The 17,138-nt window shown below is 43.3% G+C and overlaps 1 protein-coding gene across 6 annotated transcripts in view; it reads right to left on the minus strand.

Annotated features, from left to right (window-relative positions):
• Positions 1-17,138, minus strand: part of LRRC42 (leucine rich repeat containing 42) — a 300,779-nt gene that overhangs the window by 57,868 nt on the left and 225,773 nt on the right. For 5 of the 6 annotated variants that reach the window (XM_069642154.1, XM_069642153.1, XM_069642152.1 and 2 more), the window contains one exon: positions 15,369-15,833. The exons of the other annotated variant lie outside the window; for it this stretch is intronic. In XM_069642154.1, coding sequence (XP_069498255.1) covers positions 15,559-15,833 — 275 coding nt within the window. In that variant the 3' untranslated portion in view covers positions 15,369-15,558. Of the gene's footprint in view, positions 1-15,368; positions 15,834-17,138 lie in introns of those variants that run through there. 6 annotated transcript variants of the gene reach the window in all.

The raw sequence follows: 17,138 nt of genomic DNA on the forward strand, positions 1-17,138 counted from the left end.
CCATACAGAACACAAATGTTAAATACTGGGGGTGGGAGGAGCGTGCCGATTGGCTGTGTCTTGTATTTCATTCATACTGGCAATAAAATACTGAAACAGTGTTCTGGCTCTGCTGAGAACCTCTCGTAGCTGGTCCCACTTCCTCCCACCAGGTTGCATTCTGTGTAAGGTGGGAGATCAGAGAATCCTTGTTCCCAGTGTGTAGACTATTAAAAAGTGGCATTACCTACACAAGACACACCCTATACAAAGGTATCTTGATAGTCAATACCAAGGCTGGACAAACGGACCAAAAAGTGACCTGCAAATGTTCGCTGGTCACAGGGCAACAACGTTTGGTGACCTGCAACTGATTTGAGGGGTTCGAGCGAGCCTGTACCTCCCAAAGCATCCCAAGAAATACACGTATGTTCTATTTCCAGAAAACAAGAGCAATGGCGATAGAAAAGATAAAGCAAAGGTTTACCATTCCCCACTGCTTTGCAGGGGCTGATCATGCGAGTTCCACTGAGGACATGCCATAGGGCTCTCTAGGGGAAGGCAGCAGCCTACCCTGTCTTGCAGGCCTCCGTTTACACCTTAGGCACAACAAACCCTTTTTGGGCTAATCTCTCAAAATGTTTTGAGACGTTCGTAGGAACAAAAGGGTAGATCACTGATGTTTTCCCAGCACTGCTCAACACAAAACAGCTTTTCAATGTATGCAATCCATACCCATTGGCTTTTTCAATGGTTGTGTCATTAATCGTACCTAAACACAATTGACTGGAATTCTGGGTATAGCCAAGCATGGCAGTCTGCAGAGATTTCTGTTCATAACACAGTAATTCACGGAGGCTCGCAAAGTCATGATTCATAGCCTCCAGGTTTAACCCTGTATGTTACTTACAAATGCAAAACGTAATGGAACTCATAATAAAAGTACTAATTGCACAGAGGGTACACACATTACGCTTGCACGGGCGTCCAAAAAGTGTACATCTGTACAATATTCATCATTTGCACTATGAAGTGCAAAGGGGGTTAAAATAGGCGAAATTGCTGGTTTCGTTTTGCACTTCCTAGTGTAAATACTGCATGTCAAATACAAATTGCAAACAGCATTTACAATGAATTGCTATGGAATTCGCCTTTTAGCAGGTGTAAAAAGCAGGTGAATTCCATTGGAATCCATAGAATTTATACTGACATCAAAATACCATGCTGGTGCAAAACCAAGTCGTTTTTGAGGAAGAAATGGTACTCCTTTTCCCTGTCGCTCCCCACCCCTCCAAACACCAGGGTGTGGAAAAAGGTGTCAAGACAAGTTACACCCGTCTTCAGCACCTTCTTTAACATTCCGTGGGGGAAATAAAACTGAGAAGCAAACCCATAGGTTCTCAAACTGCATTCCCTTAATTCCAGTGGTAGCCTTGTGCCTTCAGCTGAGGATAGAAGGACATCGTTCACCATGTTATGTTATGTTATGTTACCTAAATTTGTAGAGCGCACGGTCGCCCAGGGGCATCATGGCGCTGATGAGGAAACTGTCACACAGGAAGAGCAGTAATAGTCGGGGGGCTAGAATAAGGTAGTTTTCAGGGCTTTCCTGAAAGCCAGATGGTTGGAGATAGACTTGAGTGGCAGTGGGAGGGCGTTCCACAGCCTTGCCGCAGCAATGGAAAAGGCTCTGCCGCCGAGTCTTTCCCGATTGTACTTAGGAACCACCAAAAGGTTGGTGTTCAGGGAGCGAAGGTTGCGTTCTGGTATATAACGGACAAATTTAGTTTGGAGAAACTCAGCACCTAGGCCCTGGATTGCCCGGTGGACAATGCATAGTGACTTGAACTTAACTCGCTGGGCCACCGGGAGCCAGTGAAGTTGGCGAAGCACTGGAGAGTTGTGAGCTCCATAGGGGGAACCTGTGGCCAGTCTGGCTGCCAGGTTCTGTATGCGCTGGAGACGTTGGAGAAGGCCCATTGGCTGGGCAAGGTATAAGGAGTTGCAATAGTCCAACCGTGAGAGGACTAATGCGGCTACCACAGGAGGACGCATAGCCTCTGGGATCATAGGGAGGACCCTCTTGAGTATCCTGATCTGGTGATGGGCAGATTGGCAGACCGTAGAGACCTGGTTTGACATGGACAAGGAAGTGGAGAGAATAACTCCTAGGTTCTTCCAGCAAGTGGGTCCATCAGAAACTTTATTTATAGTAAGTTCTCTTATCAAAAGCATCAGTGTATTTTGTACAGCACTGAAATGCCAAAATCAAATAAATTAGCAAGGTGACCCTACTGAACTTGTCGAGACTACAAAATGGGGGTAGACAATGCCGCCAACAGTACCTAGTTAAACCAACAAGGTGCGTTCATGAGTTTTGATGAATGTGATAAGTGTTCTGAAGTGCTCAAATATTTGTCGTCGGAAAAATGACAGATGCTTTTGAGTCAGCAAGTTCAAGCATGCGTATCCAGATAAGTAAAACAAAAACATTGTTCAATGATGTCTGGGCATTAGTGTGCCCTTTGCAGTGCCGTGAAACAGGTCAATATTGCAAAGGCCAGTAGAAAAGAACCCAATTCTACTTCTTAGCAGTCAAACAGGCTATGTAGCAAACGAATGCAAAGAGTGCAAATTAGACAAATCCAAACTGTATGCAAATACAAAAAATACAAAGTAAATATATGGAGCCAACATATCTTCCCTCATTACTAACAGGAGGATCAGAAGAAAAAAAAAAACACAAAGCATATAAATGCTGCTTGAAGGTATGGATACTTGCAGGCAGTGGGCACAGTCATATTGTAAGGAGGAAGATTTGAAGCTCGAGTGTCTTGCTCTAGTTTCCTCATTTACCGAAGCTATTACTGGGGTGGAAACTAGCAGAAATCTCTTTACTAAAAGGAAGGTGACTGCAGTGGTACCATTTCTAAGCATAGCCGAGAAGATACGGTGACAGACTCACATGCACTAGGCCAGCTGGCTGGACTCTGGGAGTCAGAGGAAGCTACCGGCTCTGTAAAGATGTTTGAAATTGCGGCGCAGAGCAGGAGAACGAAGGAGAGAGCAGGGATAGGAAGTCATGCCAGGAGGGAACGACCAATGAGCAAGGGGGAAATCTTGTAAGGGTGAGGTTGCTGTGGTTGGAGGAAGAGAAAAGAACGGTTTAAGGAAGAGAAGGGAAGATTTTCCAGGCAAGGGAGGGACAAAATGAGGCTGCAGGAGAGAGAAGGGAAGAAAAGTGAGAAAAAAAAACAGGCACTGAAGGATGCAGATGGAGGGTCCAAGGAAAAGGCAAGAAGAAGGAAGGGTGCATTAATACGGCTGGAGAAAGAAAATAGGACAAAGGTATCTGAGAAAAGAGGGGGCAGAGCAGGGAAGCTCAGGAGAAAAGCCAACGCCCTCGAAGTCAAATTGAGGAGGCAGGCAACAGAAGGTGGTGGATAGGGAAAGCCAGCAATAAGATCCAGCAGTTGGAAAAATAAGAAGCATAGGTGGTGCTGGGGCTGAGCTGGTATGGCCTGAGTTGGAAAGAAGTCAAGCTACTAGGGCTGAACAAGTAGAGAGCGTATTGGACCTGCACCCAGAAACTGGCAGGGCCCAGCGTTACAGAACCTAAGAAAGCAGAGTGAGGCAACCTTACAGAACCTGCGAAAGAAGTGTGAGGCTAACTGATAGAGAAGCGCATCTGTTGGAAGACCACAAATGACATCCAGAGAAAGAGAAACCGAGTTGCAAGTATAGCTTGCCAGTAGCACCCAAACAGCACCTGGTGGGATTGGTAAATTAACCAACGATACTGAACACACTTGCCCAGTAGTATGGAACCGGCGGCTGCTGATCTGCAGGCTCCCTGTGGTGTCCAGGAACAAGAGCCATTCACCAAGGTTGGCACCAGGTGCAGGGTGACTAAGGACATGTTCAGTGATATTGTGCCCTGGGAAATAAGGACAGCAGCCCAGAAAACCGAACCACAACTGTTGGGAAGAATTTGAAAGTGATCTGACACTCCTCTGCAAAGTGTCTCAGAGTCAATAGCTCATAGGAACGCAAGCCATCCCAAGAAACTGTGGGACTTTGTATTCTGGACAATGGCATTTGCTTCAAACGTTTTTTGAAAACAAAGGAGGCGATGGCTGCAAGGTTCAAAATTAATCTTAATCTCTTTTGTTGAACCTTGATGAACACTTGTTGAACCTTAACTCAGGGAGACAACCCTACCAGAGACTGGCCCAGTGTCTCGTGAAACTTCTCTCCTTTGATCTCCTATCTCTGGGTTAGTTTTGCTATCCTCACATACCTTTGAGGAACATAATCCCTGCTCAGTTATCCTTACTCGAAGCTTTCTGGTGGTTTGCAAGAAATACAATTTTATTATTTGCAACATCATACAAGTGCCTTGCGACATCCACTGAACGAGAAGGTGTCCAGGATACAACTGACACCACCTTTAGAGGGGCTCTTCGAGGCCCTTGTATATTGGTTCCTGTGACCTTTCATGGTCCTCTCTGGACTGCCTCTATTTCTTAATTGCACAACTCTTCTCTTTAGGACAAACACATTTGTTCTGATAATCACTCACTTTCGTATTCATACTAAACCAGGTAGGTGGGGCCCTAATTGGACTCTTAATAAAATGTTACTCACTGTAGTGACTAAAATACTCCTAGACCATAGTCCCCATACTGCCTGGATGGCTGCTCACAGCCTTTGTCTAAATGACGATAAGACCAAACTTATTATCATTGGTTCTCAAGTTCGGCTCAACAATTTGGACAAACGCTACAAGACCTTTAACATTGATGGGAATACCATCAACGTTGCCAATGAGGTCAAAACACTAGGGGTCTACTTAGACTTCACTCTATCCCTTAAAAAACAAGTTAACACTACAGCCTCAACCACAGCCTACACCAACAAACCTATAAATGCCTGCAAACACTACCTATCGACCAACAGTTTAATGACACTAGCCCGAGTCCTGATCCTCTCGTAACTGGACTATTGCAACACCCTATTCCTAGGTTCTTTGGCACAGAACTTAAATAGACTCCAAGTACTACAAAATAATGGCCTTGGCTCGGCATTGAATATCCCCCGCTCTTCCCACATTACAGCCATTAGATGGGATGCACTTTGGCCACACGTGCGTGACAATCATGCTACGGTCGCTAGTCATTACGCATAAATGCCTCTCTAATACGGCTCCAAAATACCTAACGGCCAAATTCTCAATGAATCAGTCAGATAGACCCACCAGATCCCTGTACCTCAACATCCCTAAATATAAAATGAAAACTGCAGGAGGTTCCAGCTTCCCTGTGCTAGCGGCTAAATGTTGGAACTCACTCCCCCCAGCCATCAGAGAAGAACCCTCTTTTTGGGCCTTCAGAGCTAAAGTCAAAACCTGGCTCTTCGCTCAGCAATTAATCTAACCCGTCTGTCAGCAAAGTTCTGTCCGTCACCTTCTCGCTACATTGTATATAAAATTGTTTTAGAATTCTCTCTCACTGTCTAAACCAGGCTTGACTCTGATCTGAAACCCAAGTCAGCCGTCTTCTAGTGCCCACCAAACCTGGTGACTTCACGTCGTGTCTATTGTAAATTTGTAACTCTGGAATATCATATATTGTAATTATGTATCATGTAATATCTTGATTGCATATTTGTAACTTGCTGTGTCTAAGTAAAAGCACCCAGATATCCTTGGGTTAGGTGCGCTATAGAAGTAAATAAACTAAACTAAACCATCCTGTATGGACATTTCCCCCATACGGGGATGGTACCGGAACCTAATGGCAGCGAAAAATTGAGTTTCCCCATAACGTAAGCATTCACACATCGGACGGTATTACCCCTGGTCTTAGACATTGTGTGTAGGTTTCAACTTGAAGGGATGGAAATTCCCACGTTACAGATTACCCACTGGTTATCAACGCAGGCATGCATTAGCCAAATGGTCCGTGCACGACTGTTATTGGGATTATGAAAGGTGCCTCAGCCAATGTTCTACACGTGTACCAATTTTAGCAGTTCCCAAGAACCACCCCTTTTGGGAATTTCTGCCAATTTGGAGAAGGGAGGCTGAAAGAAGAACTGTAGGTACACAAACTCTAACGTGCACAGGAAGCGCTAATGTATCACAATAATCAAATACATAAGGTGGGAATGCGCACTTCCAGATAGTTATCACAGTGGGATTCCCTGCCATTCCCATATTTGTGAGGTACAACACGATCATACTGTAGCAGGTTGTATAACCTGCCCCTCAGAGTGTGAAGCGCTACATAGAGACAACACTGGGTTTGGAACCAAATACATTATCTACAGTTTGTGACGCATGATCCGATTACATATTGGCCTCCATACCCACATACCTAAAGGAGAATATATGCGCGTAATAAATGTACACGGAGGACAATAGCCCCTTAACATTGCAGCCATTGGCACAACTACACTGGTCGGACCTGTTGCCTGTACACTCTACCGGTAAACCTGAGTCAAGAACAGGCAAGGATCTGTGCCACCACTAGGCCAGTGAAGCTACAGGGGGAGGATGATCAATAGGAATAAAATAGAAAATGAGGGCCAGTCAGGTTACATTAGCCATTGCATTGATGGGGATCATTATAAACGTCCTTGTTCATTGTGCCAATGCTAATTAATCATCTTTATTAGAGAGTAAGCCCTACATTAAACTGGCATACATTACTGCTTTATAATTAACTAGAAGTTATTGATGTGTATGCAGCCACCTGCCACACCATTCCGAAGATACGTATCCTCTTGTTGCTGTCTCTGCCCTAGCACTATGAAACTACTCAAATTTAGTGCAAAGCCCCCCAAATCTGACTACCTTTAAGGGCCAGAATAGATTATCCAGAATATTTAGAGTACATCCTCTATACCCCATCCCTCTTTGTGTGGAGATAAAGGAAGGAGATGGGAGAAGGCTGGGTAATACAACAGGGTGTAACTTTACAGTAGAACTGCTTGCAAAAGGCACTGCCTTACTGACAGGAAACAATTGGTGAACAGACAGTCTTGAAGACAAATTGATCAATAGCACTGATCCAGTCTTACATTAACTGAAAAGGCAACATTGGTTTGAAAACGTGCACGCCTCTAATTTCATTAAGCAGTATTCTTAAAACGAGATGAAGAATACTGTAGATATAGTGAAGGGCAATGTTCTCACTAGGTTAGTGTGGCAATATCACTACAAGATGACCACCACCAAGTTATATTCTAACCTGTGCGCTCTGAATAACATGGCTGTTTTGGCTCTACGGAACAGGAGTTTATAAGGCAGCACCTTCCCCATGGGTGGTATGATGCACCCTCACATATGTTCCTCGTGGGTTGCAGGTGTTTAAGGACATAATTCCCACGCCACCTGGCCAAGAAAAACTTGAAATGCCCACTCACTGCATAAGAGAAGCAAAGAGGATGCATTTGCAATAGTGGATACTTACCGACCATTAACATCTGAGGGGATTCTAGTAAAGTGAGTAGGGTGCATATTTGGAGGGTTTGGAGGTTGCACATATGCCAACACACACATAATTGGTACTGCTCTCTAAAGAGTCCAGGCAGTGCATGAGATAGTAGCCAATGAGACAAGCTACATACTGGAGCTCTTACTCAGGAACAGGGGGAAATGAGGGCTATGGTCCTGCAAACTAGATTAGCCCTGGACATGACTCGGGCAGCACAAAGGGGAGTCTGTGCTCCAATTAAAGAGCGTTGTTTTGCTTATGTATCCAGTAACAAACAGCAGGTACACAACCACGCAGCACACATCTGGGAACTTGCCCATATCCCCACAGACCACTCTATGGATTGTTTGGCAGAATTAATGAGCATGTTTGGTAGCTGGGGGGTCAAACATTTTAATGTTTCTCCTGGCAGGCATACTTGGCAATAGGTTGCTTATTTTCAGGCTGATCTCAGCCTGCTGCCCTAGTAGCATGAATAACATTACCACAATAGCTTTGCACACACTCCTTGAGACAGGAGTTTGGAGAGTACATCACATTAGTCAGGAACAATATCTTAAGACTGACTAAGATTACAGAGTAATGGTTTATAATTAAATACTATAAAATTGGGAGCCTTCAGGTGCCATTTTGATTTTAACATTGAAGCAGAAGCACTGCCATGTTTAGCTTGTTGTTAAAGCTGGAGAAACACACTTGCCTTAGACAAATGTTGGCAATGGGACTGGCGCTTCACATTTCAGATAAACCATGGGGAAATGAGGAAAGGGAGGTTGCCTGTGAGCAAGCGATGGTCAAGGTTTAGTGAAGGAAGAGATAAAGGGGGAGTGCATCGTCCCCGTCAACAAGCCAAGGTCATTTGTGTCTTGAGAGCAAGGCTATGTAAACTTTCCAATACATAATAAATTGCACACCCTGACCGATTTCCCGCAAACCTTGAGGCTGTTTTTAGACATTGTTAATGACCAAAAACAAAGAGAACATAAGATGAAATATGTATACATTCTTTGCTTGTTATTGGATATGTTTACCATAAATTATGTTTGCAGTTTTGAGGAATAAAAGGCAGATGGGACAACCAACATTTGTGCATAATTCGGAGAACCAGAAGGTCTGTGTGTATTTATGGTTACCAGTCATTTGGTCGACAACCAAATGGCCGAATGACCATTTGGTCAACACCAAATGGTCGAAATCCAAATGGTCGAATTCATTTTTATTTTATTTTTTACATTTTTTTGGGGGGGGGGGGGGGGGGGGGTTGGGTGGTGGGTTCCCTCCCCCAACCCCCGTTTTTATAGATTATTTTTTTTTAACCAAACAAAACGAAAAAAAAGATATAAATAAATAATAAAAAAAAATTGACCATTTTTTTTGACCAAATGGTCATTCGATCTTTTTTTTTCGACCAAATGAGCGGACACCGTATTTATTAATTTCTGCCGTGCCCTTCTCCTAATTGCCCCTCCACACGCGAGAGACCAGGATGGGAAAATTAACCTAACAACCCCTGGAGATATATTTGAAGGCTGGAATCATTAGAAGAAAGTTTAATCACAGCAAATGCATTGATTTGAACCGGGTCAGTTTATCAGCAAAGTAACATAGTGCAAGACTGTGCATGCACTTAAAAACTAGGAAGAGGATCTTAAGGTCAATCCCTTCATTAATGGGGAGCCAGTGGAGAGTTCTGCAAAGGTGAGAGATCACAGCAGATTTAGACTTTTAAAAAGTCGTACTCCCGCATTCTGAGCCCTCTGAAGCTGGAACATTTGTCAATGAGTGATGCCTACTAGCGTGCTGTTTCCGCAGTCTAATCTGGAATTAAAGCTCCAACCACAATCGATTCGTCTTTCCGGGGGACAAATGGAGGGCAAATGTAGGAGCCAGACAATAGAACACTGCATGCACCTTGGCTCCAACTTGTAACTGGCTGCTGAGATTTGATTGCCAAATACAACCCAGATTCTTGATTTTGGAAAAAAAAGGCCAATTTGGAGGCCAAAAAGCAAGGTGGTGGGGGACAAATGGATTGCTGTACTATAGGATGTTTGGGTCCAAACAGAATCACATCTGTTTTATTTGGGTTTAGTTGTTATGGGACATCCATTGCCCCACCTCCTCAATACATTTCACTACCTTGTGTAAAGACTCTGCTGACTTGTTGACTCTCAGATAAATCTGTCTCGTCGGCATAATTTCCCTTAAGATACCCATTAAAGGTTGAAGACAAAGATTAAACAGAAGAGGCGAGAGTAAAGAGCCCTGTGGGACACCACAACTCAGTTGTATTGCATCCGAGTGATGTCCTGAAAGTTTCACATGTTGCAAACAGTTGGTGAGAACTCATCTGAATCATCGTATTGCATGATGTGAAACTCCACCCACTGACATCAGACAAGACGGTAGAGTACCATGATACACATTGTCGATGGCCGCCGAGGGATCCAGCATCACCAGCAAGATTAGTTCTTCATTATCAGTAACATTTAGTAGAACATCCCATACTGCCACAAGTGCGGTCTCGGTTCTGTGCAACAGTTGGAAATCTAGGTATCGAGCAGTAAAGTGCTTTTCAACATGTTCCTGCAACTGGTTGGTTACCACTTTTTCAAGAATGTTTAGCTGGCCAAGGAGGGCAGGCAAATGGGCAGTAGTTTTTGAGAGATCATTCGCATCAAGCGTTGGCTTTTTCAACAAGAGTGAAACTGTAAAAAGTTTCAGCTCAGCAGGCATTATGCCTTGTGCCAATGAGTGATTAACGAATGTTGTCATAAATTGAGCCAAACCTTCGGGATGTATTTTTGCTGCACATGCTGGGAGAACAAAAAGTGAATCAGTGGGCAGTTTCACATTTTTAGTCAGAGCAGCAATTTTCTCCTGAGAGACTGAACTAAAGTAAAATTGGGCAGGCCTAGTAGGGATAGAGATTGTAATAAAGGAAGACTGTACCATAGTCTGGTCAATTGTTTCCCTAATATTTATCATTTTATTCATGGAAAACAGACTGAACGCATTAGCTTGTGCTGCAAAAGGAATAATAACGGATACTGTTGGGGACGGAGAACATTGGAAAAGCTCTCTAGGTTTATTTAATGAGGTTTGAGTTTTCTTATGGTTGCATTTCGAAGTTTTGCTAACTTTTGGTGGCCGTTTTCACATTAGTGAGAGATGAGGGACTCCTGAATTTCCTCCATTTTCTTTCCATTTGACATCACTGTTCTGGTAGTGCTAGGAATGTGGAATGCCAAAGGTTAGACTGTTTTTTGGGTGCTGGAGTGAGGAGTTAGAGGATGTTTATTTCTTTCCTTTTTTTTTATTCAAAGAAAGAAGAAAACACCTGCAGTTCCCTAATTTTAGAGGATGGATCCTACCTAACCAAGAATTGACCGGGGTGATCGTTGTCAGGGTGGAAGTCCAAATGAATATCCATCCTCTGGCCAAAAAACTCCTCTACTCTAGCCCTAATACTAATCAACAGAAATAAAATCTAGCTAATACCAGAAGAATGAATCTCTTCCTCTTTTTCAGTAAGAATCAGCCCTGGGCAGTGTCCAATTGTCTTTATCTCAGTTCATTTGTTGTTCTTCTTGGAAGAGAAAATGTCAGAAGAATGACTCCTTTCTCCTGGCTCAAACCTTCTCTTGACCGTCTTTTACAACCGATTCATTAATTACAACCTCGGAGAACGACTCTTTGTTCCTGGTTCCGTTACGCAAAGTGCTGTTCTATCTGTTTTTCACAATAGTTCTTATGAGCCCTTCTATTTCCCGCCAGACTTCTCTGAAGGCTCTCGAATGTATCACACCGTTTATTTCAGATTTTGACACTATTTTCACCCTCTTTGAGACTAGGGATTTTGTTCTCTAGACTGTTCCAACAGACACCAAAGTAAACAGTTATTGAGATGGAGATTCCTTCTCAGGCATTCTTCCCCACTGTTCTTATTTTTAGTTCAAATACTGGGAGGAGGGAGACGACTCCTGAGGTTTTCTTCACAACTCTCATTCTCAATGCAATTATTGGGACATGAGAACACTCCCGAGGCCTGCTTTACACACCCCCACTACCATACTGGTTCTCCCATAACTCTGATTACCTTTACTTTAGTCGGAGAAAGTCACTGGTTCTTCCTGGGGTGTCTGGCTTCTACGTTACCAGTAAACGCTTGTTCGGTTTCGCTCTTCTCTCTCCCGAAGTCCTGCTGTGTTTCTGCAGGCATTTTGGGCAGGCGGTATCACGTGGTTGTGGAACAACTCTGTTCACCTCCTTGAGGTGATGCCACCGTCTCCTGGATTCCAGCTTCCATTCCAGCTTTCAGTTTGCTCTCACTCGGCCGTAGAAGGACTCTGCTGGTCTGCGGCCGGCGTATTCACAGTGTCTGGGTAGATCCTTCAAGGTCTCGTCTTCTCTCCCGGCTTGAATCTCCCAGGCTTCACAGCTGTTGCTTGCTTTACTGAGTCCTCCTTTGCTTTTTATCTTGTTGAGCTGGGATCTCACCAGCGGAGTGTCATTGTCCGTCGTCTGGCTCAATTGGGTACTCCTCTTGCCTCCTAGCGGCCATCTCGTCTCACTATATTTCATGAGTGTTCTGCATGACTCAGTGAATGTTCTTCTCAGTACCTTTATAATACATATCCTGTTTAGATGGAAGGTTCATATTGATGGGGTCTAATCTTACAGGAAGACGAGGACGAATATCACACTAGCACACAGTAGTACAGCCAGCCTGGACCTCGACAGATCTTAAGGGTTTCATAGTGTTTAGGGCAAGAGGGTTAGGGAATTCCATCATGAAGTCCTTGTCCCAAAAGGGGGGGGGGGGGAGTCTCTCCCTGTGAGGCCCAACCTCTTTTTACCACCACTAGGGGGATTATCAAGTAGCGGACTCACCTACCTAGCCTCACAGGGAAGGGCTCCTCTGTGATCCCATGAATGGTCACAGTGCCCCAAGTTTAGGGGGTGCATAGCATTCACATACAAGTCTCACCTGCTTGGATCAGATCCACTGCAAATCCAGTGAGGTAGTCACAAGGATAATAGATCCTTCTTTCTATGATGCCCAAGCAAGGTTGTAGGTTTGGCTGAAATTATTAATTGTTTTTTTTGTTTTTCGATAAGAAAATATGTAAAGTGGCCAGACCAAGAGACAGCCTGGGTATTCAGCATAGCAGTTACAGGGCCACGTGTGAGTTGGTAAGAGGTTTCATATCATAATTGTCCAGAATCTCCCAGAATCGCACACAGCTCAGCTGAATCCGATAATGAGGGGTCATCCAACCAGATATTAAAATCTCTGATGCACACCAATTGATGGTGTTTGATTCCTGTCATTGAGAAAAAGATCAGAATTAACTAGAAATGTTTTAGCTGGGCCTAGAGATCTATAACAAAGAATGACCTTCACTGACATTGTGGGGGGGGGGGGAGAAGAGAGAAGAGCCACACATTCAAATGCCCTACTTGTGAGACTTCGTCCCAACATAATGATTCCAGATGGGAAACTAACTGTGGATGTATAAATAGTTTGTTTATTATTTATAACGTGCCACATGCCTCTGAGCGCATGATTTTCACAAATGCTGTGGTTTCTACCCTTGTATGTGTGCTGTGTGCAGTGAATGTGTGCTGTTGAGTGACAAGAGTTAGGAGTAAAAGGAGGCCTAGTTTATGCATGCCGATGTTTTGCCTCAAGAAAGGGTTCTGCGAGACCTCTTCTAGTCACCGCACCCATTTATGATTTTTCGCTTAACCCGAACCTGGACCGGACTTGCTGACATTTTTCTACATTGCAAAGGGCAGCTCCTGACAATATCGTTGACTTTCCGCTATGATGGAACCAAGCAGGAACACCCCTGTGTTGCAGTCCTCTTGGCTGGGCCTTGGATTACAGCAAAAGCAAGGCCCACACATTTTCATTGCTTATGTTCGATAACTAGAGACTCTCAATTACTTTTGTCATCGACGTAGTAGGGGAACAGAAATGGATGTCACCAGAGAGCGCCCATCTTAACCTCACATTCCAATTCTTTTCAAGATCCTCCAATATCAGTATATGGGTTGGTGTGGAAGAAGAATGGCCATGGTGATCACTGGTCCCTGAAGCACTCTACTGTCCAGACCTGGTATAAACTGGGTAGCTAAGATCCCTCGGGGTGGGGGGGGGGGGATATACTGGATTGTGCATGCTTAGTGCAAAGGGATCAGTGGTGTGGGAATTTATTAGGAGGAGTAGATGGCGTACTAAGAAAGTGGCAGGACAGTGGTAACATGGATTATCATGCGTGGACGAGACAGTGAACCACAGTGTAGAATGGCACTAGCAGTCTTACAGACACTAAGGATTTGTTTCATAATGACCACAGGATGACAGCATTTTCAAAGCTGGCCACATATCAGGAGTAATCCAGTTGACACATGTTCACATTCACATGTGTAAGTTTATTTATCTATAGGGCCTTCAATGCGTAACCAAATGGCTTCTTGGATCTTTAGGCACATGCCAGAGGTTGTTGCTCCAAAGTGTCTTATTAAAACAGATGGTTCCGGAGCTTTGCCCTGAAAGACATCGGTTGGGGGGTTATTCCAGAGGTGGGGAGAGACTGCATCAAATGCTCTGATCCCTTGGGTCTTGCATAACTCCAACACCGCCACCTCTTAGCGAGTGGCGGTTAATGAGTTGAATAGAATGATCTGGGGGAACTAAGGAATGAAACCTAGCAGGCAAGGCCTTGTTAAACTAAGTTTCAGCAATGAATAAAAGACCCAGACTATTTTGTTCAACTAGGCCATGTAACTTAAGTGCGTGTATGCCCACAGATCGAGAATTCACTAAAGCAGCTTTAACCTGGGGCCACAGTGAGTCAGTATCAGTAATGAGCATCATCAGAAGATGAACCTATGATGCAAATGGATCTTATTTAAGGTCCATAGTGGCAAAAAGCCTGGTTCATGTGTGAGTGCCAATAATGTTTCCCTGGGATAGCCGACTCAGGTCCTATAATGCATAACTCTGCCACAAGGAGGGCATCAATTAGGTCTTGCCCGTTCTTAATTAGTCCCACACAACAAACTTAGAGGTCACTCAACATGTCTGTCTATGCATCTTTCAACGAAACAAACTGTCTCATGCCGATCGTCCAAATTTCGGCCTGAATAGGACAAAACAGGCTTCACGCTAACCTTTATGGCCGTGACGCAGAAATATGATGCAGTCAGAAGGTGCCTCGAGACAAGGTATGCAAGGGAAAAAGGTCCCAATCTAGCACAGCACTCGTAAGAACAGCAGGGAGACATAAAGGAGCAGTGCAGACAATGAAGATTTAAGAAGTTAATACGGATGTGTTATTGACAAAAATACAGCTCAATCTTGTTAAAAGAATAAAGAAAATTATAACACCACACTTTAAAATAGATAGATCTAGAGCTAGACATCTATACATAAAAATGTTACAATTCAATTACATCAGTACCTATGCTTGAATTAATATGTTTGTTCGAGGTGCAAGGCTGAGGTATCTGTGGGTGCAGCTATGAGCTTAATGATGATCATGTGTTGGAGACTACCTTTATCCAGATATCGCTTGATTGGAATCAGCGATCTTCTTGTACTGAAGTCTCAAATTTGTTTAGGCGGCAGACACAAATGCCAAATCAAAGTCCAAAGCATTCATCACAGACCAAAGTACACAGTTATCACCACCTAAGACGGTATGGTGGAGGGGAATGCCAGTAGCTACTTCCTTGCCTTTGATAACCAACATCCAACGTAGGCATTTGCCTGGAACCCATTTATAAGGCAATTGTCACACTCAAAACAACTTTTATCATAACAAAAATGGCAATACGTTTTTTTAAGTCTTCTATAAAAAAAAATGCAATTACTATCAATTTTATTTTAAAAAAAGGATTCTTTATTAAAAAAAAAATCTATCTTCAAACTCTTCCTAAGGGATATACATTAAACATATTATGGAAAAAATCTGGGAGCTATATCTGAATCGACAAAAGCAACAGACTTGACTGCTTGGGGTTAGCTTCAGATGAGGTAAACATATGGAGCAGTGTAGGAATTGAGAGTTTAATAAGTTTTGATCAAGTCCCAGTCCTCCAAACTGAAATGTGTACACTTGCGCTTCACAGTATTCGATGAGTTATCCTCTTCCTTCGATTGTGAGTCATGCGTCCTCTTTTTAGTGTTCTCCGTTTCTGCATCTTTGAAATCAGCCGACTCTTTCACTAGTAGTGGGGTATGGGTAAGTCCAGTTACTTTACTATAAAATTGCAGCCTTCCACACGTGATGGCATCTACAAATGCAGGTGTTTCTTCAGGATAAAATCGCTTTACTTTTCCATCTTAAAAATAATTAATAGAAGTGTTATGTACAATAAATAGTTCTTACAGCATAGTTTTATAGCAATTACATATTGTTTATTAGGGAAAGGTAGAAGAAAATAGAAGTCTATCAATATGAACAAAGAGGAACAAACTGTGTTTCCTACATTGATGCTAAGGATCCTTAAGGTCCATGGGATCAAAGACGGAAGGACACTGAAGTTGTGAAGCCACGACTTAGACAGTGAGTTGAGTCACAGGTCTTAATAAAAAGTACTCTGGATATGCTGGAACTAAAAGTATAAAGATGGCAGAATGTGAAAACAGCATTTGAAAAATGCCTCTAAAAATTACCACTCAAATTTGGCCCATTAAAAAATATATTGGACAGCAGGGAAAAGGCTAAATGTAACAAAAATTAAACAAGTTATAAAGTGGTGGATCAAAATTTGGTAAACGGTAAAATGGCGCAAACCGATCAGCTGCAGGAATAGCACTCTGAATGGGGAGGGTGCTTCCACGATAGCCACAGTAATTTGAAGTAGGCTGGAGAATACCCTAATTAACACTATTTCATATGAAAGAAACAGATAATAAAGGTGGGTCACCGGTAAGTATACAAGGTTTAGCATTAGGCTGCAGGGTGGCAAATAGGCCACAAAGCATGATTTTTCAGAAACAAGTGCTTGTTTCATTCATTTGCTTAGAAGCCGCAGGGGCTGGTAGCACATTGCAAATCCCATAATCCCAGGATTGCATGGTAGGCAGTGAGCAATCTTTGTTACTTTCAAGGCCATAAAACAGAGCTCATGGGTGCCACGGAAAGGCAATACATGCACAATCATTTTATAATGATTCCTGCCACCCAACCCAAACCCTGTCATTAGCCATGGACACAGTAGCCCCACTGATCATTTGCAGAGCCAAATTAGTTGCACACACCAACAGCTGGTAGACCCTAGATCTGAAGAAACTCTGTATTTCCAAATGCTTAACAGAAACTCCTTGGAAGAACAGCCCTAATCATCTAAACAAAATCCAATTCCTGGCCACTACAAAAGCATACAAACAGGCTATCCTCCAAGCTAAAAGCACCACCTACAATGACAGAATCACCAAAGCCAATTCTAGCACACAGGAGCTCTTCTCCATACTACGAGAACTGGAATCCACATCCCCACCCAATTCAAACTGCACCAAAGATATCACCTGGTGCTCTAAGATACAACACGCATTAGTAAGCAAAATCTCCATGCTATAAGAAAAGATCCTGCAAAAGAAAAATAAATTACCTATCCACAATAATATCACTGAGCCCAAACCCC

Source organism: Ambystoma mexicanum, chromosome 1q (genome assembly GCF_040938575.1).
Source record: "Ambystoma mexicanum isolate Mex_15411 chromosome 1q, UKY_AmexF1_1, whole genome shotgun sequence".
NCBI lineage: Eukaryota > Metazoa > Chordata > Amphibia > Caudata > Ambystomatidae > Ambystoma > Ambystoma mexicanum.